Genomic DNA, 24,672 nt, shown 5'->3' on the forward strand with positions numbered 1-24,672 from the left:
AACAGTAAACATTACCCAAAAGTTTCAAATGAATAGAGACATTTCAAATGTCATAATATGGCTATGCACAGTGTTGTAACGATGTGCAAATAGTTAAAGTACAAAGGGGAAATAAATAAGTATAAATATGGGTTGTATTTACAATGGTGTTTGTTCTTCACCGGTTGCCCTTTTCTTGTGGAGATATGTCACACATCTTGCTGCTGTGATGCACACTGTGGTATTTCACCCAATAGATATGGGAGTTTATCAAAATTGGATTTGTTTTTGAATTCTTTGTGGGTCTGTGTAATCTGAGGGAAATATGTGTCTCTAATATGGTCATACATTTGGCAGGAGGTTAGGAAGTGCAGCTCAGTTTCCATCTCATTTTGTGGGCAGTGTGCACATAGCCTGTCTTCTCTTGAGAGCCAGGTCTGCCTACGGTGGCCTTTCTCAATAGCAAGGCTATGCTCACTGAGTCTGTACATAGTCTAAGCGTTCCTTAATTTTGGGACAGTCACGGTGGTCAGGTATTCTGCCACTGTGTACTCTCTGTTTAGGGCCAAATAGCATTCCAGTTTGCTCAGTTTTTTGGTTAATTCTTTTTGATGTGTCAAGTAATTATTTTTTTGTTTTCTGGTGATTTGGTTGGGTCTAATCGTGTTGCTGTTCTGGGGCTCTGTGTGGTCTGTTTGTGTTTGTGAACAAAGCCCCAGGACCAGCTTGCCTAGGGTTAATCTCTTAGGTTTATCTCTATGTACAGTAGGTGACGACTTTGTTATGGAAGGTTTTGGAATCTCTTCCTTTTAGGTGGTTGTAGAATCGAATGGCTCTTTTCTGGATTTTGATAATTAGCGGGTGTCGACCTAATTCTGCTCTGCATGCATTCTTTGATGTGCACAGAGGATGTTTTTGCAGAATTCTGCATGCTGATTTAAAATGTTGTGTTTGTCCCATTTTGTGGATTCTTGGTTGGTGAGCGGACCCCAGACCTCACAACCATAAAGGGCAACGGGTTCTATAACTGATTCAAGTATTTTTTTGCCAGATCCTAATTGGGATGTCGAATTTTATGTTCCTTTTGATGGCAAAGAAGGCCCTTCTTGCCTTGTCTCTCAGATCGTTCACAGCTTTGTGGAAGTTACCTGTGGTGCTGATGTTTAGGCCGAGGTATGTATCGTTTTTTGTGTGCTCTAGGGCAACAGTGTCTAGATGGAATTTGTATTTGTGGTCCTGGCACTCTCTCTCTCTCCATCTATCCATCTCTCTATACCTATACCTCTGTATTATACACATGGACTACTCATGGTGTGATTTTGGTAACGTACAAGAACTCAAGTCCTTTTGTTCACATAACCTAGAACTACCTCACAATCAAATGTCGACCCCATTACCTCCCTAGAGAACTTTCTTTGGTTAACGTCACAGCTGTGTATATTCCACCTCAAGACGATACCCCGATGGCTCTCAGGGAACTACACTGGACCTTGTGCAAATTGGAAATTGCCTATCCTGATGCTGTATTTATTATAGCTTGGGACTCAAGCAAATCTAAGGGAAACGCTACCGAAGTTCTATCAACACATCGCCTGCAGTACTCACACTTCAAAAACTCTCGACCATTGTTACTCTCCCTCCCGGGATAGCTACAAGGCCCTCTCCCGCCCTTCCTTCGGAAGGTCATCATTAAGCTTGGGGGCCTGGGTCTGAACCCCGTCCTGTGCAACTGAGTCCTGGACGTCCTGTTGGGCCACCCCCATGTGGTGAAAGTAGGCAACAACACCTCCACTACGCTGATCCTGAACACAGGGGCCCCACAAGGGTATGTGCTCAGCCCACTCCTGTACTCCCTGTTTACCTATGACTGTGTGGCCACGCACGCCTCCAACTCAATCATCAAGTTTGCAGACGACACAAAAGTGGTAGGCCTGATTACCAAAAACGATGAGACAGCCTACAGGGAGCAGGTGAGGGCCCTGGCAGAGTGGTACCAGAAAAATAACCTCCCCCTCAACGTCAACAAAACGAAGGAGCTGATCGTGGACTTCAGGAAACAGCAGAGGAAGCACCCCCCTATCCACATCAACAGGGCCGCAGTGGAGAAGGTGAAAAGCTTGAAGTTCCTCGGCGTACACATCACTGACAATCTGAAATGGTCCACCCACACAGACAGTGTGGTGAAGAAGGCGGAACAGCGCCTCTTCAACCTCCAGAGGTTGCACCATTGAGAGCATCTTGTCGGGCTGTATCACCACCTGATATGGAAACTGCACCACCTGCAAACGCAGGGCTCTTCAGAGGGTGGTGAGGTCAGTCAAAGGTCACTCTAAAATGTGCAGTTTTGTCACACAACACAATGCCACAGATGTCTCAAGTTTTGAGGGAGCGTGGAATTGGCATGCTGACTGCAGGAATGTCCACCAGAGCGTTTGCCAGATAATGTAATGTTCATTTCTCTACCATAAGCCGCCTCCAACGTCATTTTAGAGAATTCGGCAGTACATCCAACCGGCCTCACAACTGCAGACCATGTGTACCACGCCAGCCCAGGACCTCTACATCCGGCTTCTTCACCTCCTGGATTGTCTGAGACCAGCCACCCGGACAGCTGATGAAACAGGATAATTTCTGTATTAAAGCCCTTTTGTGGCTGTGCCTGGCTCCCCAGTGGGTGGACCTGGCTCCCAAGTGGGTGGACCTGGCTCCCAAGCGGGTGGGCCTATGCCCTCCCAGGCCCACCCACGGCTGCGCCCCTGCCCAGTCATGTGAAATCGCATGAATTTATTTTAATTGACTGATTTTCTTAAATGAACTGTAACTCAGTAAAATTGTTGAAATTGTTGCATGTTGCATTTATATTTTCGTTCAGTGTATATATACTGTATATTTATAATCCGGACCCTGACATTGCTTGCCTTAATATTTCTATATTTCTTAATTCCATTTAGATTTTACTTTTAGATTCGTGTGCATTGTTGTGAATGTTAGATACTACTGCACTGTTGGAGCTAGGAACACAAGTATTTCACAAGCACATCTGCTAAATATGTGTATGCGACCAATAACATTTTATGTTATGATTTAATATTCTCTCTCTCCTACTTGTACAATAAAGGCTTGTTATTCTATCTTTCATGCCACACTTCTGCCCTCTTTCCTCTCTCTCTTTCTTTGCAGCCTTCTCTCCCTGCTTCATTGCCTGTTCCTCCCTCTCTCTCCCTCTCTCCTCTGTTCATGCTCAACTCCTCTATCATTCTTCATTCTCCCTCCCTCTCCCCCCCTCTCTGCCGCTCTCTTCCTCTCCTTCACACTCTCCTTCTCTTTCTTTGCCTCTACTCTCTCTCAAACCCTCTCTCATTCTTTCTCTCCCTCCCTCCCTTCCTCTGCTGCTTTCTCCCCTCGTCCCGTTCGTCTGTCCCCTCACCATTCCTCTCTCTCGCTCTCTCTCTCTCCGTCTCTTTTAATCACATTGTTACTGTAATGGTTCAGTGCTTCAAGCCAAAGCTTTTAAATAGAAACATGTGAATGAACACTGGTTCCCTTATACACACGCTCCCTCTCCCTGCCTCTCTCCCTCGCTCTCTCGCCCTCACCCTGCCTCTCCCTCGCTCCCTCTCTCTCCCTCTCCCTGCTTCGCTCCCTCGCTCCTTCTCCATTTTAGTCATTTAGCAGACCCTCTTACCCTTGCTCTCTCTCCCTCTCCCTTTATCTCTCCCTCGCTCCCTTTCATACGCTTTCGCTCATTTGACATTTGACATGCTAATACACGCATAGACAACGCACAGACACACATGCAATGCCACGTACAAGGACACACAAGGTTAGGGAGGGCAAGCTAATTTGAAGCATACAGTACATGCTACAGTGACAGACAGATTCAGATGGAATTTATGTATAGGACAGAGGACATGAAATCTGCACCAGCATTTCTGTCCGTTTGGAGTCCTCTAAAACGTCGTTGTCAGAAATGCATGCATTTCTTCCCTGGCTGGAGTCAGAGAGCATGGCTGCCACCTACTGGGGAGAATGTATGGCACCACTGGAACTGTGAAAGACAGCGAGAGAGAGCGAGTGAGAAAGAGAGAGCGACGGACAGAGAGAGAGATGTGAATGTGTGCATGGTTGTGTGCATTTGCATAAGGGATTACGCACAGGTGTTTTTGGCCTGCTAGCATTACATTCAATACATTCCAAACGAGCATTTCCCTCCCATTTGTCATTCAACCAGCCTCCACTGGTTGTCCCTACATGTCTGACTCTCTCTCCCTTCCCCTCCAGCCTGGCCGAGGTACCGTGTGATGCGGGTGCAGGAGCTGGGCCAGTATAACCTGGAGATCATCTCAGCTGAGCTGTCTGATGACTCCCTGTACGAGTGTCAGGCCCCAGACGCTGCGCTACGTTCTAGAAGAGCCAAACTCACTGTCCTCAGTAAGATACAGCAAATGTGTGTGTGTGTGTGTGTGTGTACATGTATGCGTGTGTGTGTGTGCGCATAACCCCCCCTGTCCTGTGTCCAGTCCCTCCAGATGACCCAGTGATCGACGGGGCCCCTGAGGTGCTGTTGAATGCAGGCGACCACTATAACCTGAGTTGTGTGGCCCGTGGGGCCAAGCCCCCTGCCATGATAGAGTGGCAAAAAGACGGGCTCCCCGTAGACGGAGCAGTCAGCACCACCGTGAGTCAATTAAAAATGCATCTACACATACATGCACCTAGTATTACAACACAGACACAGACACACACTCAATCATGTTTTACCTATACTCTTTCTCATCCTATTGGCTGTCTTGTCTTCCTTCTTCTTCTCTCTTCTCTCTCCATCAGGAGGTGCTCCCAGACAGGAAGAGGGTGACGACCCACAGCTTCCTGCCCATCCACCCAGTGGACACAGACACAGGGAGGAACTACAGCTGTGTGGCCAGCAACCTGGCTATCCCCACTGGGAAACACACCACCGTCACCCTGAACGTACACCGTAAGTCACCCTCAACGTACACCGTAAGTCACCCTCAACGTACAACGCAGCGACTTGTTCATAACCGTCCCTTTAGCTTTACATATACTCACTATTTACTGTACGACTGAATATCTGAGCTTATTTAAGGACAACAGTGTCTAGTGACAACCAGGAAGTACACTTAGATCACTGCCCAGGAACCTTGAGGGGGTTCTCTATTTTTCCGTCGGCTCTCTCTGCTCCCCCCTTCTCTTTATAATTTGCTTATTCGCTGATGTATCGGAGTGACTTAGAGATTCCCTGCCCTCTCCCCCAGACCCCCCCATGGTGACCCTGTCCATCGAGCCTCGCTCCGTCTTAGAGGGGGACAGAGTCACCTTCACCTGCGCCGCCTCCGCCAACCCTCCTATCATGGGATACATGTATGTACTGTGTACCTCTGTCGACCTCTATAGATCTGTTAATCTTTCTGTCTATCTACATGTCCATCTGTCTCTCTAGCCGTGCATTAGTCTAGCTTGGATAGTTGTATTTATCTGGGTTTCATGTGTTTTCCGTTGTGAGCAAGGGTTTGGCCAATGCGGGAATCAAACCCACAACTCTGGCAGTACATGTTTATTCAGACATTCGCATGTGTTCTTTCTCAGGTGGGCTAAGGGTGGAGTGATCCTGCAGGGGGCCAGAGAGAGTGTGTTCACCACCAAGGCGGACCACTCCTTCTTCACAGAGCCTGTGTCCTGCTCAGTGTTCAACGCTGTGGGTAAAACCAACGTCAGCATCCTAGTCGATGTACACTGTGAGTCTCTGAACCTCCATGGCTGGCAAATACTCTGTCAGGGGTGGAAGTAATGTGGTACGGTCCGGTACGGCGTCCCGGTAAAATAAATAGTGGGGGTACGCCGTATCGGTAAAACATGAGCCTATTACTAATTCAAACAACATTTCAAGAAAACTGTAGATTAGTACACCATTATTTATCATTAGGCCACCGCATGTCAGAGGCATGAAAAATGAGCGAATGGACTTGAAAGTGGTTGGTATAGCCTTCGCTCCAAAATGCGATGTGGTTCGACGAGAACACTGACGTTTTGCCAAGGCAGAGATGAATGGCCGACACCGAGACGCGGGCGGACAGCAGTGGATGCATAAATTCTGGATGAATGACAATTGCCAAAATGTCATTACTCTTTGTGGTGTTTAACGTAAAAAAGATGTCTCTTTCCATTCACCACTGTTTGAAGACTGGAAATATGTTGCGAGTGGATGAACTTGCACGGGTAGCCTACTAAAGGAGCCCTTTGAAGTGATCATTTGACAATCAGATGAAAACATCATGACTGGTTGTGTTTATGCCACAACAAAAGGTAATACATTTTGAAAGTTACATGACAAACCTTTATGACTAGGCCCACAGAGATCCTATTGAATTAATAGGGATTCTATATGCAATTCCATGATTAAGCGCGTGCATACACAGGTTGTCTTTACCGTTAAGAAATGAAATCTACTTTCACCCGACTCAATCTCAATCTCCCCTCATACTGTACCCCTATCTCCTAAACCTAATCATCTATACCCTCTCTCTCTTGAGCTCTCGATTTTTCTCTGTAGCAAGTCGGTTTTGTATTGTATTTGAATTTGTTATCTTAGTTGGTTAAGTAAAGGCAAATGTTCTCTCTCTCTTTCCAGTTGGTCCTATCCTGGTAGTAGAGCCTAGGCCAGTGACCGTGGACATAGACTCTGATGTCACTCTGAACTGCAAATGGGCTGGCAACCCTCCTCTCACCCTCACCTGGACCAAGAAGGGCTCCAACATGGTGAGAACCAGCTCGCTCTCTAACTCCTCCACTCTCCTCCTTTTTCTCCCCAATTTTGTGATCTTAAATTGCGATCTTGTCTCATCGCTGCAACTCCTCAACGGGCTTGGGAGAGGCAAAGGTCAAGTCATGCGTCCTCCGAAACATGACCTGCCAAACCGTGCTCCTAACACCTGCCCGCTTAACCCAGAAGCCAGACGTACCAATGTGTCAGAGAAACACTGTTCAACTGCTGATTGAGGTCAGCCTGCAGGTGCGCAGCCTCCCACAAGGAGTCGCTAGAGCGCGATGAGCCAAGTAAACCCCCCCTGCCACACTATGGGACTCTCGGTCATGGCCGGTTGTGACACAGCCTGGGATCGAACACGGGTCTGTAGGGTCTGGCTTAGGCCGCTGCGCCCCACTTTCCACCTTTCTTTTGCTGTATCTGTATCTTCTTTTGCTGTCTGTATCTTTATAGTCTCCCTCTCTCTTCTATCCCTTTGTCTCTCTATTATTTATGCTCCCGTGTTCTGTTCATCTCTCTCTTTCTCTTGGCTTTTTCCTGATTCCCACCGCTTCCCTCCTCCATCTGTCTTTCTCACTTCTTCACTTTTCTGTCTCTATATTATTCTAATTTCAATTCCTTCAGTGTCCATTTCTCTCTCCCATCCTAATCCCTTTCTATCTTTTTATAGTCCCCCTCTCTATTTTATCCCGTCCTTCTTCACCTCTGCCTGTTTTTTGCGCAGGTTGACGTTTATTGTCATGAATCTTGTCTTGGAGGCAGAACTGAGTGATTTCCGCAAATTGGGCTAGCTGCAAAGTAAACAAATTCTATATTGTAAAATTCATGGGGGAAAAACAGTTCCCGCTCAGCCCAGTCAAAACTGTTCGCTGCTCTGGCACCCCAATGGTGGAACAAACTCCCTCACGACGCCAGGTCAGCGGAGTCAATCACCACCTTCCGGAGACACCTGAAACCCCACCTCTTTAAGGAATACCTAGGATAGGATAAAGTAATCCTTCTAACCCCCCCCCCCCCCCCCTTAAAAGAATTAGATGCACTATTGTAAAGTGGTTGTTCCACTGGATATCATAAGGTGAATGCACCAATTTGTAAGTCGCTCTGGATAAGAGCGTCTGCTAAATGACTTAAATGACTGTCTAGGATCAGCGTGGCGCTAGCGGCACACCCCCCCCCCCCCCCACTGAAAAACCAGTGCCGCGAAATTCAAAAAAAATATTTTTTTTAAATATTTAACTTTCACACATTAAAGTCCAATACAGCTAATGAAAGACACAGATCTTGTGAATCCAGTCAACATTTCCGATTTTTAAAATGTTTTACAGGGAAGACACAATATGTAAAGATGTACATCTATTACCTAAAAACACATTAGCATAATCCACCATCTTTTATTTGTCCACCAACACCAGTAGCCATCACCAATTCGGCTAAACTAAGATATTTATAGCCCCTAACCAACAAAAAAACTCATTAGATGACAGTCTGATAACATATTTATGGTATGGGATAGGTTTTGTTAGAAAAAAGTGCATATTTCAGGTAGATGGCATAGTTTACAATTGCACCCACCATCACAAATGGACTAGAATAATTACAATGAGCAACGTGTTTACCTAACTACTAATCATCAAACATTTCGTAAAAATACACAGCATACACGAATCGAAAGACACAGATCCTGTGAATACAGACAATATTTCAGATTTTCTAAGTGTCTTACAGCGAAAACACAATAAATCGTTATATTAGCTTAGCACATAGCAATTAGCAGCCCAGCATTGATTCTAGCCAAAGTGAGCGATAAAAGTCAACATCGCCAAAAGATATTAATTTTTTCACTAACCTTCTCAGAATTCTTCCGATGACACTCCTGTAACATCACATTACAACATGCATATACAGTTTGATCGAAAATGTTTATATTTAGCCACCAAAATCATGGTTAGACAATGTGAAATGTAGACAGGCTGGTCAGAAAATGTCCTTGCGCCACTTAGACAGTGATCTACTCTTATACATAAATACTCATAAACGTGACTAAAAAATATAGGGTGGACAGGGATTGATAGACAATTTAATTCTTAATACAATTGCGTTATTACATTTTTTAATTTATCCTTACTTTTCAATACAGTTTGCGCCAAGCGAAGCTACGTCAAAAAACATGGCGTCCTAAGCCACTAAAATGTTTAGACAGAAACACGATTTATCATAATAAAAATGTCCTACCTTGAGCTGTTCTTCCATCAGTATCTTGGGCAAAGGATCCTTTCTTGGGAGAAATCGTCTTTTGGTGGAAAGCTGTCCTCTTGCCATGTGGAAATGTCAACTGCGTTCGGGATGAACTGAAAAGCGTGCCCAACTTTTCACATCGTTGCAAAAATAAATGTCCCAAAATCGCACTAAACGGATATAAATTGCTATAAAACGCTTTAAATTAACTACCTTATGATGTTTTTAACTCCTATAACGAGTGAAAAGATGACCGGAGAAATATAACAGGCTAAACTAACGCTTGGAACAGGTGCGCGCCGGGGTCCTCTAGGCTCATGACGCAGCTCCCAAAGAATGACTAGCTTCAGGGTTTTTTGATTTGTAGGGCCTGTGAACGCGCAATCGACCCCGTTGGAATCGTCATCACGTAAAGGCATCCAGGGGAAGACGTAAGAAGTGTCCGTATAGTCATAGCAACGACAGTGCCCTTTTAAATGACTTCAGAAGAGTGGCCAACATTTCTCAAATCTGACTCCATGTCAGGGAAATTGCTGTAGAATGGGCTCTGTTCCACTTAGAGACAAAATTTCAACTCCTATAGAAACTATAGACTGTTTTCTATCCAATAATAATAATAATATGCATATTGTACGATCAAGGATTTTGTGGGAAGCCGTTTAAAAAATTAGCCACATTAGCATAAATAGTCTAAACAGCGCCCCCATCCCCAACAGGTTAAATGTAAAAATGCGCTTTTTGGTTTTGCTTTAAAGTTAAAGTTAGGCTAGCCTCGTCCCGAAACAGGCTTCCCTTAAACGGGGAGACTGGGGAAGTTCCATGGAGGAAATCAGCTAAAGCGGTGTCGAAAACCCGGTGTAAATCACTGAAGCCGCGCAACACGCCATACCAATCCAATGCCTTGTTTGGGCGGAGCTCCAAAGGTGCTCTCCAGATTAGCGCCGTAGAGGCGACAGCGCGTGAGGACAAAACATTTAAACAAACAAACACAACATTTTAGAACGTTTGCAGCACTCTGGTTTTCACAGCATTTCAATGTTATTTCGAGATGAGCTAAAGCTGCAGCAAAAGGGGAGAAATTGTCTACAATACTGACCATATCAATATTTTTTATTTTGACGTTTCTGAAGTGATATTTGTCTGTAAAGGCTAGCATAAGGGACAAGACGTAGCTAGCCACAATGAGGTTCTTTTTTTGGAAAAGTCAGCTAACCTTGTAAGCTACCTAGATATAACTAACTTCTCTGACGATTATAAAGCCAACAAAATGTTCATAAAAACAACATATTATTGACCTAAAAGGTTAGCCCAGTCGCTAGTTTATGCAGGGTCAGTGTTACATAGAGCAACCATGTACCGTCTATCTATGGGGAAAACTGCAATCAATTTGCAAGCAACATTGCTAAAATGAAAAATAAAATGCCCTCATACTGTAGGTCTATGGCTGCACTGGTGATGCCTGCCATGTGATAAGCTGCCAAATGGATTCACATAGCTGATACACTGAGAGATAGACAATCAAATAAAACAGATTGGAGCTCTTTCAACTAGACAAAAAGGAAATGTTCATTTGAGTAGGCAACACAGAAACAGAGAGACATTAGAGACAGAACTCCTCTGTATTGCAGGATTTTGATAATATGATTCACCTTTTACTGCAGTGGGCTAAATCAGGGTCACACAGAGGGATTCTGGGTAGTCTTAAACAAATCTACTTTGAAACAAAAGTATACACCTCACACACATGGTTATGGGCTTTTAAAAAAGGAGACACCTGTGTCATGTCAGATATAGAGTTGAAATCTATTACGTTGAGTTTGCATCCCAATATTCCACTTGTTATACTGTACATCACAGAAGACTGAAATATAACAAAACTGATTTCTGTTGTTTAAAGACTTATTTCATTTGATTAATTGTGAAATTATTACAAATATTAATATCATTCCACCCATGAGGTCAAAGAGGGCACTTTGGTTAATTGACTGCAGGAAAGGGCAACTTAACATTGACACTAGTTAATTCAGAAAATGTTGTTTAACAATTAAAACAAGTTTAAACACTTCACTTCAAAGAATCAACACTTCAACATGTACAAATAAGATAACTCGTATGTAAAGATTAGGCATCTTAGTCTAAACAACAATAGACAATTGAGTAGTAACAAGTATTTTATAATTACTAAAGCATGATTTCAGGTGAACACCAAAACACCATTCCACCTATGGATACCTTGCTCCACTGATCCTTGATCTACTGGGTGAGCAGACTTCTATTCCAGCCCAGAATCAGGTGGGTTATTGCTGGGCTGTAACAGAACCCTGCTCACCCAGCAGACCTCCGGCAGGGTTGGCTTGCTCCAATTGTAATAGGTTTATACATTGTGTGTGATGTTTAACTGTATTTTTGAATACAACATTTTCCAACATAGGTAGGCTTACACATACAGTGCCTTTTGAAAGTATTCAGACTTTGACTTTTTCCACATGTTGTTACATTACAGCCTTATTGTAAAATAGATTTTTTTTTTAACTCAGGAATCTACACACAATACCCCATAATGACAAAGCAAAAACAGGTTTTTATACATTTTTGCAAATGTATAAAAAATTAATGAACAGAAATAGCTTATTTACATCATTATTCAGATCCTTTGCTGTGAGATTGAAATTGAACTCAGGTGCATCCTGTTTCCATTGATCATCCTTGAGATGTTTGAACAACTTGATTGGAGTCCACCTGTGGGAAATTCAATTGATTGGACATGATTTGGAAAGGCACACACCCATCTATATAATGCCCCACAGTTGACAGTGCACGTCAGAGCAAAGACCAAGCCATGAGGTTGAAGGAATTGTCCGTAGAGCTCCAAGACAGGATTGTGTCGAGTCACAGATCTGAGAAAGGGTACCAAAAAATGTCTACGGCATTGAAGGTCCCCAAGAACACAGTGGCCTCCATCATTCTTAAATGGAAGAAGTTTGAAACGACCAAGACTATTCCTAGAGCTGGCCGCACAGCCAAACATGAATCGATGGTCAATCTGACACAGCTCTAGAGTTCCTCTGTGGAGATGGGAGAACCTTCCAGGAGGACAACCATCTCTGCAGCACTCCACCAATCAGGCCTTTATGGTAGTGGCCAGATAGAAGCCACTCCTTAGTAAAATGCACATGACAGCCTGCTTGCAGTTTGCCAAAAGGCACCTGAAGGACACCAGACCATGAGAAACAAGATTCTCTGGTGTGATGAAACCTAGATTGAACTTTTTGGCCTGAATGCCAAGCGTCACGTTTGGAGGAAACCTGGCACCATCCCTACGGTGAAGCATGGTGGTGGCAACATCATGCTGTGGGGATGTTTTTCAGCAGCAAGGACTGGGAGACTAGTCAGGATCGATGGCAAAGATAAATGGAGCAAAGTACAGAGAGATCCTTGATGAAAACCTGCTCCAGAGTGCTCAGGACCTCAGACTGGGGTGAAGGTTCACCTTCCAACAGGACAACGACCCTAAGCACACAGCCAAGATATCGCAGGAGTGGCTTTGGGACAAGTCTCTGAATGTCCTTGAGTGGCCCAGCCAGATCCCAAACTTGAACCCGATCGAACATCTCTGGAGATCTGCAGAGAAGAATAGAAGAAACTCCCCAAAATACAGGTGTGCCAAGCTTGTAGCGTCATACCCAAGAGGACTTGATGCTATAATCGCTGCCAAAGGTGCTTAAACAAAGTACTGAGTTAAGGGTCTGAATACTTATGTACATGTGATATTTCATTTTGTTAAAAAAAAATTTTTTTGCAAAAATCCCAACCTGTTTTTCCTTTGTCATTGCAGGGTATTGTGTGTAGATTGAGGTAAAAAATAAATAAAAAAATCATCAATTTTAGAATAAGGCTGTAACAAAATGTTGAACAAGTCAAGGGGTGTAGGCATGTAGGATATACCCTTAGTCTCTTAGGAGTTTCATTGGGATCTTTCTCTTCATCTACAAACAGGCTTTCAAAGCTTCCTGAGGATAGTAAACATCACAAAGAAACAGGATTCATGATACTCAAATTTGACAGCACTAAATATTATGTTGCTATTATCTCCCTGTCCTCAAAGTTTAACCCTCTGGGGACTGGAACCGGAGAATCTTTTCACAATGTCCTCTCATAAAGTGACCTGCCCTTTCCAGTAGCCTACACTCTCCCTTTAATGACAGCTGGAGCTGCAATTTCACCCTCTTCCGTGGCTGTTATCTACAAATGCATTTGGATTTTTAATTTAGAATAATTACATCAAGATTGCTAATTATAGGAAGTTAGCTAGCTGATGACATTGAATTCACTAAACTTAACAGTGTGTAACGTTAGCTAGCAAGCAGCTCAGTTGAGTTGGCCTAGTGTAGCTAGCTAGCTAATATGTTTTTCTTTTACATTTTTTTATTTTTATTTACATACTTGAATAGGTTCTGGCACTGCCTCCGTTTCTGGGGTCCTTACAAAAACAAAATAATTATATTTTCAGTGGTAGTAAAGCGCGGCCAGCAGCCATGTGGATGAATGGAAACAACGAAAAATCTGTCACCAGAGCGGTTTAGAACGTGCTGTGAGTGACGTTTAACTTTACCAGAATAGTCCAATTTCAATAAATATAAATCACACACTGTCAGCCGCACTTGATAACTTGAAAACTAGCACTTAAAGCTAGCATGGGCAACAACAACCACTACCCGGACGGAACACAGTGACGCACATAACACACAGCACCCCTTCTATGGGCGTGTGGGGGGGAAGATTCTTGAAAAGTAACATCCAATCAAAAAGTGTTTGCAATACAAAATTCTCCAGACCTCCAAGGGGGGGTGTGACAACAATGTGATTTTGTAGGTATGGTAACACAAGATTAGGGTTAGGTATTAAGGTTAGCAGTAAAGTTAGGGTTAGGTTTGACTTTGTGGCTGTGCCAGCTAGTAACCACTCTGCAGAGCTGCCTCCAGTACGTGAGTCATCCCAATAAATGCCAACCTGCGTTTTTATCTCTCATTTCTTCTTTCTCAAGTCTTCCTCTTTTATTATATTTTGCCCCTGAAGGAAAGTAGAATGATGTCAGGCCACATCATCGCACTCCCCTTTTCTTTTGTTAATCTCTTTCTCTCTGCTTGTCCCTGATTCCCTCTCTCTCTCCATCCCTTACAGGTCCTTAGTAATAACAACCAGCTGTTCCTGAAGTCAGTGAGCCAGGCGGACGCTGGGCAGTACGTGTGTAAGGCTATCGTCCCCAGGATCGGAGTGGGAGAGACAGAGGTCACTCTCACTGTCAACGGTACGTAACACCAAAGGTCATACACAACAGTACCCTTTCTGAAAAAAGGGTTCCACATGGAACCCAAAAGGTTTCTTCAAAGGGTTCAAAGAACCGTTTTAGGTTCTAGATATAAACTTTTTTTCTAAGAGTCTAGATAATAAGTACTATTAAGCAATAAGGCCAGAGAGGGGTGTGGTATATGGCCAATATACCACGGCTAAGGGCTGTTCTTATGCACAACGCAACACGGAGCGCCTGGACACCGCCCTTAGCCGTGGTATATTTGGCCATATACCACAAACCCCCGAGGTGCCTTTTTGCCATTATTAACTGGTTACCAATGTAATTAGACCAGTAAAAATAAGTGTTTTGTCATATCTGTTGTCTGATATACCACAGCTGACAACCAATCAGCATTCAGGGGCTCAAACCACCCAGTTTGTAATATGGAATATCCACTTCCTCACACTTTCTCTCTCGTTCTCTCTCTTTCTATCCAGGTCCCCCCATCATCTCCAGTGAGCCTGTTCAGTATGCAGTGAGGGGGGAGAGAGGAGAAGTCAAGTGCTACATCGCCAGCACACCTCCACCGGACAAGATTGTAAGTGGACAGTGGATACTGTAGAAACTCTACTGCAAGCTTCTACATGACCACATTACCACCTATACATTATCGTCATCATGAGACTGACATAGTCAACACTCTAGCAGCTTTTATGTCTTGTGACGGCCATCAAAATCTTTCGTAATTGTCCTGAGATCCACCATGTAAACAAACCCAATGTTTCTAGTTGGGGACACTTCTATCGCCTTCACTCCACTTGTCTCTCTGGTCCGGATGCACTCAGACAGTGGCTGTGTCTGAAATGGTACCCTAGTCCCTACATAGTGTACCATATGGGCCCTGGTCAAAAGTAGTGCACGGTATAGGGAATAGGATGCCATTTTGGATGCAGTCAGTGTGTAGTTGTTCTCGTCCTCCTCTCCTCTCTAAACCTCGTGAGTTTAATTCTCTCTGACGCACCGGGGTGCGTCTCTAATGCAGGGACAGGAAAATAGTTATAAAATATGAAGGACAGGAACGGCAGGAACAGTTGTCCCTGCAAATTCTTCTGCCAGAGTTTCTCGTTTCTCAGAATGAATGGTAGATTACGGGGAACATGTGGCCTTATGCAATTTCAAATAGTCGCTCATACTTCAGTGTGAATAATAGCTTTTAGTGGCTTGGAAGTTGAGGAAGTGTGTAAGATTCTTACCAATTCTAAAACCACTACATGTAACTCTAAAGTCCACGAACAGAGCGATATAGCTGCTTGGAACAGTTGCTGCTGGTAGTGTGTGAATCTCATAATGTGGGCGTTGTAAGTGTGTGTGAATGTTTTGGAATGTATGTGCTTGTTTGTTTACTTTAGTGTGTGTGTGTCTTTGTGTATACTGTACAAATGTGTACACAGTGGCAGAACTTGCCATCGTTTTGTTTAATAATACATAATATCTCTGTTATCTTGCCTTCTTCTTCTTTGACTTTTAATAATACATAATATCTCTGTTATCTTGCCTTCTTCTTCTTTGACTTGAGGTCCTCATCCGATGTGCGCTATTTAGAGGCTTTGACCATCTCTGGTTGTGACAAACGGAGCGGATTCTTTTTTCTTCCTCTGAATTTTGCTCCAGCTTTTGAACTGTTAGGTCTATAAGCTATTATGACCCCATTCCTGAAAGCTTAGACTCTGTTTCCCTCTACGACACTCACAAGCCGCGCAGGCCATGTTAGAAGGGACTGTGACAAAACCCCAATTGAAAACAATGCATGTGTTTTTTTCTACACACACAATTTATTACTTGAGGAACTTTCCAATATCTTTCTGATCCATTTCACTCACTTTGTGATGCCAATTAAAATTGTTACACATTTCCCATGTTTAAGTAATTTGACATATTTTCTTAATAGCTTCATGAACATAGAAACTTGATTGCAGTTTGTATCTGTGCTAGATTGGTTAAAAAGGCCATACAATAACTAAATGTATTGGTATTTTCCCGAAGACAATGTCAGATATAGATATTGGCCCAGAATTGCCACATCAGTGCATCCCTAACTAACTAAAACCAGATATAAAGTATGTAGAAATTATAATGGACCTATGGCTTATATTGATTTAAAAAACTGCCCTTTTTTCTGGCCCGCTAATTGCTTTTGATGAACAAATCGTTCTGGAAAAAAATCTGTACGGCTCCGTTTAATTTTGAAACCCCGATGTGGCCCTCAAGACAAAATTATTGCCCACCCCTGTTCTACATGGTGATGCAAAGACCTTTACTATTGAAGGGTATTTCAAGTCTTTTCAGTTCGCCTTTTCATTCTGCTTCGTTCACCTAAAAGAGCCGGCTCCGAACAGCTCTTCGTTCAGTAGCCATGATTTTGTTTAATAGACATGGGGGGGGGCTCGAGGGGGCCTATATCTGGGGCCTCCAAATCACTAAGTCCACCCCTGTGTGTATATTCCTCCATATGTGCATATGCACATCTATGCTTATATGTGTTTGTACATAATGCATGTGTGTGTCAGAGCACATGCAGTATAGTATATGTGTGTGTGTTAATGTGCGCCTGCTTGCCTGCCTGTGTTTCAGGTGTGGGCATGGAAGGAGAACGTATGGGAGAAGGAGAAGGGGACTCTGTTGGAGAGGTACACGGTGGAGCAGAGTAAACCTCTGTCTGAGGGAGGGGCTGTCCTCTCCACCCTCACCATCAACAACGTCATGGAGGCTGACTTCTTGTCCACCTACAACTGTACCGCCTGGAACTCCTTCGGACCCGGGACCATGATCATCACCCTGGAAGAGACCGGTATGCCCAGAGACGAACAACAACAACAACAACAACACCGTTATATTCAGCAGCATTATATTCATACTCGTAACGTGATGTGACCAGACATCCCTCCTCAAAAACAACAACAACAATAACCAGCATATATTCATGCCTGCTCTATTATAATGTTTTAGCTGAATCGACATATTGTATAAACAGCTAACTGAACCCTATTGCATTGACCTCTCTCCCTCTTTTCCTTCTTCTCTCTCTCTCTATTTCTCTCTCTCTCTCTATTTCTCTCTCTGTTTCTCTCTGTCTCTCCTCCCTCTCAATCTCTCTCTCACGGTCTCTCTCCTCCTCTATCTATCTTCCCTCTCTCTCTCTCTGTTCCCACTCTCAGAGGAGGTACCAGTGGGTATAATAGCAGGAGGGACTGTTGGCTGCACCATCCTGCTATTCCTGTGTTTACTAGTCCTGGTGCTCATCTTCTACCGACAGCGCAAAGGCAGTAAGTGATAACTCCATCTAGGAAATATAAAACGTATACACCTGTAAAATACAGTAGCAAACATATAAAAGACCTGTAAAATACAGTAGCAATCACATACATCTGTAAAATACAGTAGCAATCACATACAACACCTGTAAAATACAGTAGCAATCACATACATCTGTAAAATACAGTAGCAAACACATACATATGTAAAATACAGTAGAAAGCACATACAACACCTGTAAAATACAGTAGCAAACACATACAACACCTGTAAAATACAGTAGCAAACACAAACACCTGTAAAATACAGTAGCAAAAGCATACACCTGTAAAATACAGTAGCAAACATACAAAACCTGCAAAATACAGTAGCAAACACATACAAATTCATATTTCAGATACCAATGCATTGAAAACATCATACAGTATACACCTGAACTTCCTCAGAATGCAATATATTATTCACATGTTTACACTTGCATACATATACTTAAACATATAAAGTACATAAACATACTGTATCTAAATCAATATACCCTGACATATATCCAGCAGTATTCAACTGTGTGCTGTGCTGTTTTGCATTTATGGATACATTAAAATGCACATATACATACTCATTTATACACATACTGTACATACATCACTATACCCTGACATACGTATATCCAGCAGTATTCAACTGTGTGCTGTGCTGTCGTGTTGTGCTTCCAGGTCGTCGTGGGGTCACGCTGGGTAAGCCAGACATCAAGGTAGAGACAATAAACAAGGAGACCCACAGTCTGGAGGAGGACTCCGGCAGCGTTTCTACGGCATCACGCATGGTCAAGGCCATGTACTCGGTGAGTCGCCATCACAACGCTACAGCAGGTTGCCTTGAACTTTGCTTCCTTTGGTTTATGTTACCCAAGTTTCCCTTCAGGCGATCACTAAAGTTTTTTTCAATAATTCCAACGTCGCCTCAACTCTGAAGCTATTACCTTACAACTAACCACTTAACAGAAATGCAACAAAAAAACATTTCTGTCATATCAACTTTTGCTGTTCTATCTTTTCAATCACAATACTCAGAATTTTTAACACTTAAAGATGACCCTTTTCAACTTAAAATACGATCTGTCACTTTCTCTTCCTTCCCTCTTCTTTTTTTTTTTATTATTCGGTCCCCCACTTATGTTGGATTCCTCCCCTCCTTTGTTGTTTTTTCATTGTTTGATGGTTTAGATTCTGCCCTCTTCTGTGTCCTTTTCTCCCTCCTCTCAGCCCTTTAAAGACGATATAGAACTCAAGCAGGACCTGCGTAGCGATACGCTAGACACTCGCCAGGAGTACGACCTGAAGGTGAGATTATTTTACACACATACAGTGCCTTCAGAAAGTATTCATACACCTTGACGTAATCCACATTTTGTTGTGTTACAGCCTGAATTCAAAATGAATTCAATTAAAAAAAGTTCGCTTTTTTAAAACATTTTTGCAAGTTTCTTGAAAATGAAATACAACATCCCTGAGTGAGTACTTTGTAGAAGCACATTTGGCGGCGATTACAGCTTTGAGTCATCTTGGGTAGGTCTGTATCAGCTTTGCACATCTGGATTTGGATCTCCCATTCTTCTGTGCAGATTTTTATCAAGCTCTGTTAAGTTAGATGGGGAGCAGCAGTGAACAGCAATCTTCAAGTTTTTCCACAGATTTTCAATGGGATTCAAGTCTGGGCTTAGGCTGGGCCACTCAATGACTTTTAAATTCTTGTTCTGAAGCCATTCAAGCGTTGCTTTGGCTATATGCTTGGGGTTATTGTCCTGTTGGAACATAAATCTTCATCCCAGTCTAAGGTCATTTGCACTCTGAAGCAGGTTCTCATTAAGGATTTGCCTGTATTTGGCTCCATTCATTGTTCCCTCTATCCTTACCAGTCTCTCAGTCCCTGCTGCTGAAAAGCATCCCCATAGCATGATGCTGCCACCACCATGCTTCACAGTAGGGATGGTGTAAGAAGGGTGATGAGCTGTTTTCTCCAGACACAGCGCTTCGCATTCAGGTCAAAGAGTTACATTTTTGTCTCATCAGACCACAGAATCTCATGCTTTATGCTCTCAAGAGTCTCACGTGCCTTTTTGCAAACTCCAAGTGTGCTGTCATGTGCTTTTTTTTCAGGAGTGGCTTCCGTCTGGCCACTCTCCCATAAAGCCCAGATTGGTGAAATGCTGTAGAGACTGTTGTCCTTCTGGCAGGTTCTCCCATTTCATCCAAGGAACTCTGTAGTTCTGTCAGAGTGGTCATTGGATTCTTGGTCACCTCCATACTTCTATATTTTTTCAATTTCCTAATGATGGAGATGACATGCTCTTGGAAACTTTAAACACTCTAGAAATTGTTTTATAGGGCCTCCTGAGTGGCGCAGTGGTCTAAGGCACTTCATCGCAGTTTCTAGCTGTACCACTAGAGATCCTGGTTCGACTCCAGGCTCTGTCGCAGCCGGCCGTGACCGGGAGACCCATGGGGCAGCGCACAATTGGCCCAGCGTCGTCCGAGTTAGGGGAGGGTTTGGCCGGCAGGGATGTCCTTGTCCAATCCCGCTCTAGCGACTCCTGTGGCGGGCCGGGCGCTGTGCACGCTGACCAGGTCACCAGGTGTACGGTCTTTCCTCTGACACATTGGTGTGGTTGGCTTCCAGGTTAAGTGGGCATTGTGTCAAGAAGCAGTGCGGCTTGGTTTGGTCGTGTCTCGGAGGACGCATGGCTCTTGACCTTCTTCTCTCACGAGTCCTTGTGGGAGTTGCAGCTAAGACGCAAGACTGTTAATGTCAATTGGATACCACGAAATTGGGGAGAAAAAGGGGTTCAAAAAAAGTTACAAAAATTACAAATAAATGAAATTGTTTTATACCGTTCCCCAGATATATGCCTCATCACAGTTCTATTGCGAAGATTTACAGACAGTATAGTTTCTGCTCTGACATGCAACTGTGATATCTTATATAGGCAGGTGTGTTTCTTTAAAAATCAGATCCAAACAATTAAATTGACAACAGGTGGACTCCATTCAAGTTGTAGCGACATCTCAATGATGATCAAAGGAAATTGGATGCACCTAAGCTCAATTTAGAGTGTCATAGCAAAGGGGTGTGAATAATTACGTAAATTAGATATTTCTGTATTTAATTTTCAATAAATTTGCAAACATTTCTAAAAACATGTTTTCAGTGTGTAGATGGGTGACAAAAACTATATTTAATCAATTTTGAATTCAGACTGTAGCACAACAAATTGTGGAATAAGTCAAGGGATAGGAATACTTTCTGAAGGAACTGTACATACACACACACACATGTACACACACAAACACACACACACACACACCTGAGTGACAATATGTTTTCTAATCTTGCTCTCTCCAGGACCCCACCAACGGCTACTACAACGTGCGAGCCTCCACCCTTGATGAGGGTCGCCCCGCCTCCCGCTCCATGCACTACTCTGACTACCGTCCCTCCAACACCCCAGGGGGAGCTGCTTCTGTCAGCAGCAGTGCTGGAGGATCAGGGGCCACGGCCAGTGGAGGAGGCCCTCCAGGCCCAGGGCCCCTCTCCACCCCCGGTCGCCCCAGTTGCTACGACCCCCGGCCCCCTTCCAGACTCTCCCACAACAGCTACGCCCAGTTCAACACCTTCACCCGGGCTGGGCAGAGCCAGCAGCCCCCTCCCAACCCCCCGCCGCAGACCAGCGACTTCCCTGGGGACTGCAGCCTGTTGGACTCCCCTCAGCTGGCCTACGACAACTACGGCTATCCCTCTCACCCCTATACCCCCTACCGCATGGGCTTTGCCCCGCCCAGTCTGGCTCCATTGGAAACCGGGCCTTCCTATGAGATGTACGGGGTGGGGTCGGGGGTGGGGCCTGTGCCAGGGGTGGGGCCTGGTGTGGGGGTGGGGCCGGGGGCGACTCCATTAGTGTCAGAGACTGGACTGGGGAAGTATGGAAGCTCCACCCGCTTCTCCTATACCTCGCAGCACTCTGACTACGGCCACAGAGGACACACACAGAGGATGCAGACACATGTGTGAGATGGATAGCTGACATGGTCACATAGACGGTGAGGGTGCATTCTCATACACACTGTCACTCAGACGCACACAGAGGCCGCACACACACGCATTCACATTCTCAAACATACGCAGATATACTGTACACATGTGAGCATACACACGCAGATATACACACACACACACACAGACACACACACAGAGGAGTTAGAATTTCCCCATGAGACAGGGAGGGTGTGAGAAAGAGAGAGTCCAGATCAGTGGATAACGAGTGAATTCCTGGTAATCTATAGAATTCCCATACTCCCAGTGTTCAAATCTTTGCTCTGAAAGAGCAGAAAGCGAAAGTCCAATCAAGACCAGAGAAGACGGGACTAGAGAGAACAAAAGATCTTTAGATGTTAATTATCGAAATAAATAGCATATGTGCTATGAATTTAGATTGTAATGAATGACGAGAGTGAGCGTTACAGGCAATTTATTCCATATTCGATTGCCAAATATTACAGTAAGGCATATCATGGAGAAATTGACCGTCAAATATGGTACTCGTTCGTTGGGCGGGAGAAACCTCAACCAGTGGAGGGTCATGACTGGCCGCCATTTTGTTTTAGCTGGTTGTTGTTTTATACAGTGATTTTAGAGCACATATATCCCACATTGCTCCACTTCATTGGCGCCATTGGTGCTGGTTAGTGGGGTCATCGTACGTTTTGCACTGCATTACAAACAGTCTTCATTGCTTAGAAATCCATCATCTACATATATCTGTATTATATGAGTCTGTTTTTATTTGCACACCAACAAACTAGAGCTTTCTATTCTATTTTTTAACATTTTACAGAATTATTTTGGTCATATTTCTGTGAAGGAAGTGTCTGTGGACCAAGATGTTCAAACTTGAGAGTGTTTAGTCTTTGTTTGGGTGATATTCACCTCAACAAACAAAGAGAAACATGAAGAAGTATTTGAGTACCTGTTTTTGTCAGCCATGATGACTGGCAAGATTCAGGAAGGGGAGGGTATACAAGAACCTTTTTACCAAGTGTCCATGTTTGCTCTTTATTTGATGTAAATCTGGGGTTACAAGCATTTAAATGCAGTAGATACCATGGAGGAAGTCCTTCTATGGGAAGATGTTGTGTTCAGGCCTTGAGGCAGTCCGGGCATATGGAACTACACTATAAGCCTGCTAGCCTGGCATTCAAACAGAATTTTTTACGTTTCACCATTTATATGAACTACATATTTTATATGGTGAAACATAGCGGATTCAGCTTGGATCCAGGCTATAAACCTTAGCTTGGTGCCCCCTGCTGAAATAGAGAGAGGTGACGTGGTAGCCTGGTCGCAGATCTGGTTGTGCTGTCTTGCCCACTCCTACGGTCATTGTCACGCTTGTGAACAAACAGCACCTGGGACCAGGCTAGTGAGATGGTGTGTATAAGAGTGGCCTTAGGGAACATGCGGTAATGCTTTCATCATTCATTCCTCCTCACACACAATCAGCCATGAGGGCCAGAGGAGAATGTGTATGGAGAGGTTCAATGAAGGTTTGTCTACAGTATTGATATACGGATAGCGGAGTGTGAATGTTTGTGCGTGAAAGAGAGAGTGTGTGTATGCACATCTATTTGTACAGTGTTTGTATAGATGTGTGAATGGCTGTGTGTGTGTGTGTGTGTGTGTGTGTGTGTATGTATGTAATGCATACACATACAGTACTCTACCTGCGTGTGAACGTGACTATTGTATGCATGTCAGTGTGTACAGTATGTGTGTGTGCATGTCTGTATGTGTTCATGTGTGCGAGTGTGTTTCAGTAATATGTCCATATCATTTCTCTTCACGATCCTGTTCCAATACTTTTATACCTCTGGTAGGACTGTATCCTGTATTATTGTGTCTTTGAATTTAGAAATACAATGTTTATCTTATTGTACTGTTCTACGTAGCAGGAAAAAAAACTGTTCAAAAGATGTACAACAGAAAGTGATCAAATTTTCATTTTTTAATTTCATTATCTCCAATATTTTTTAAAAATGGTATGTAATTATTTTTCCACAGTATAACAGAAATAAAAAGCACTGTTTTTTATAAAATAAATCATGTCATGTGATGCTTTCGGGGGAATGGGATAACTACCAGTTAGGAGAATTCAGTTTATTTTGTGTTTTCCCCCACAATCTGTCATGTCTGCTCCCACTCTACCTCCCTGGCGCTCTCCAGCCTAACAAGCATTACGCACACCTGCTTCCCTCGTCACGCACATCAGCGATTCGTTGGACTCACCTGGACTCAATCACCTATGTTAGTACCTCCCCTATATCTGTCTGTTCCCCCGCTCTGTTCCCCGCTTCAGCATTAATTGTCGTTTGTCTTTGTATTAACCAGTTCTGACGCTGTTCCCTGTCTGTGCAAAATTAAATGTTCACTCTCCGTACCTTCTTCTCTACCCCAGCGTTGATTCTTACAGAATGCAAAGCATCGGGGAGTGCTGGCTTTTCGGTTGGTGGTGACGTCGGGTCCGGGGGGCGCCGCCGATGGAACGGGGTTGCCTCAGCTTGCTTGTCGAGCTTCTACGCCCTAGCTGGCTCAAGAGATTTCCTTGCCCCGGTTGGCTCGGCAGGCGCCCATCCCATGTCAGGCCTCAACCGGATCGTCAGGTTTTTACGCCTCAGCCGGATCATCAGGCTCCCACTTCTCAGCCGGCTCTCCAGGCTCCCACGTCCCACAGGGATCATCAGGCTTCACGCCTCACCTGAATCGTCAGGCTTCGACGCCTCAGCCGGTTTGCCAGGCTCGCACGCCTCTGCCGGTTCGTCTGGCTTGAACGCCCCAGTCAGCGGGTCCAGAGCCCGCTCTCCCTCCCTGGCGCTCGAGGGCTCCAGGTTGCCCAGCATTACGCACTTCTGCCACCGTCATTACGCACACCTGCTTCCCTTGTCACGCGCATCAGAGCTTCATTGGACTCACCTGGACTCAATCACCTATGTTAGTACCTCCCCTATATCTGTCTGTTCCC

At 44.1% G+C, this 24,672-nt stretch overlaps 1 protein-coding gene across 2 annotated transcripts in view; it reads left to right on the top strand.

Annotated features, from left to right (window-relative positions):
- Window positions 1–23,753, top strand: part of LOC129865680 (kin of IRRE-like protein 1) — a 39,121-nt gene extending 15,368 nt beyond the window's left edge. Inside the window, exons 3-15 of one of the 2 annotated variants that reach the window (XM_055938635.1) lie at window positions 4,261–4,410; window positions 4,500–4,657; window positions 4,807–4,957; window positions 5,256–5,361; window positions 5,587–5,735; window positions 6,629–6,756; window positions 14,180–14,306; window positions 14,789–14,889; window positions 16,923–17,139; window positions 17,507–17,614; window positions 18,317–18,444; window positions 18,827–18,943; window positions 21,003–23,753. In XM_055938635.1, coding sequence (XP_055794610.1) covers window positions 4,261–4,410; window positions 4,500–4,657; window positions 4,807–4,957; window positions 5,256–5,361; window positions 5,587–5,735; window positions 6,629–6,756; window positions 14,180–14,306; window positions 14,789–14,889; window positions 16,923–17,139; window positions 17,507–17,614; window positions 18,317–18,444; window positions 18,827–18,943; window positions 21,003–21,668 — 2,306 coding nt within the window. In that variant the 3' untranslated portion in view covers window positions 21,669–23,753. The remainder of the gene's footprint in view (window positions 1–4,260; window positions 4,411–4,499; window positions 4,658–4,806; window positions 4,958–5,255; window positions 5,362–5,586; window positions 5,736–6,628; window positions 6,757–14,179; window positions 14,307–14,788; window positions 14,890–16,922; window positions 17,140–17,506; window positions 17,615–18,316; window positions 18,445–18,826; window positions 18,944–21,002) is intronic. The other variant, XM_055938636.1, reaches the window with a different exon arrangement.
- The last annotated feature ends 919 nt before the right edge of the window (window positions 23,754–24,672 follow it).

Source organism: Salvelinus fontinalis, chromosome 11, assembly GCF_029448725.1.
Source record: "Salvelinus fontinalis isolate EN_2023a chromosome 11, ASM2944872v1, whole genome shotgun sequence".
Lineage (NCBI taxonomy): Eukaryota > Metazoa > Chordata > Actinopteri > Salmoniformes > Salmonidae > Salvelinus > Salvelinus fontinalis.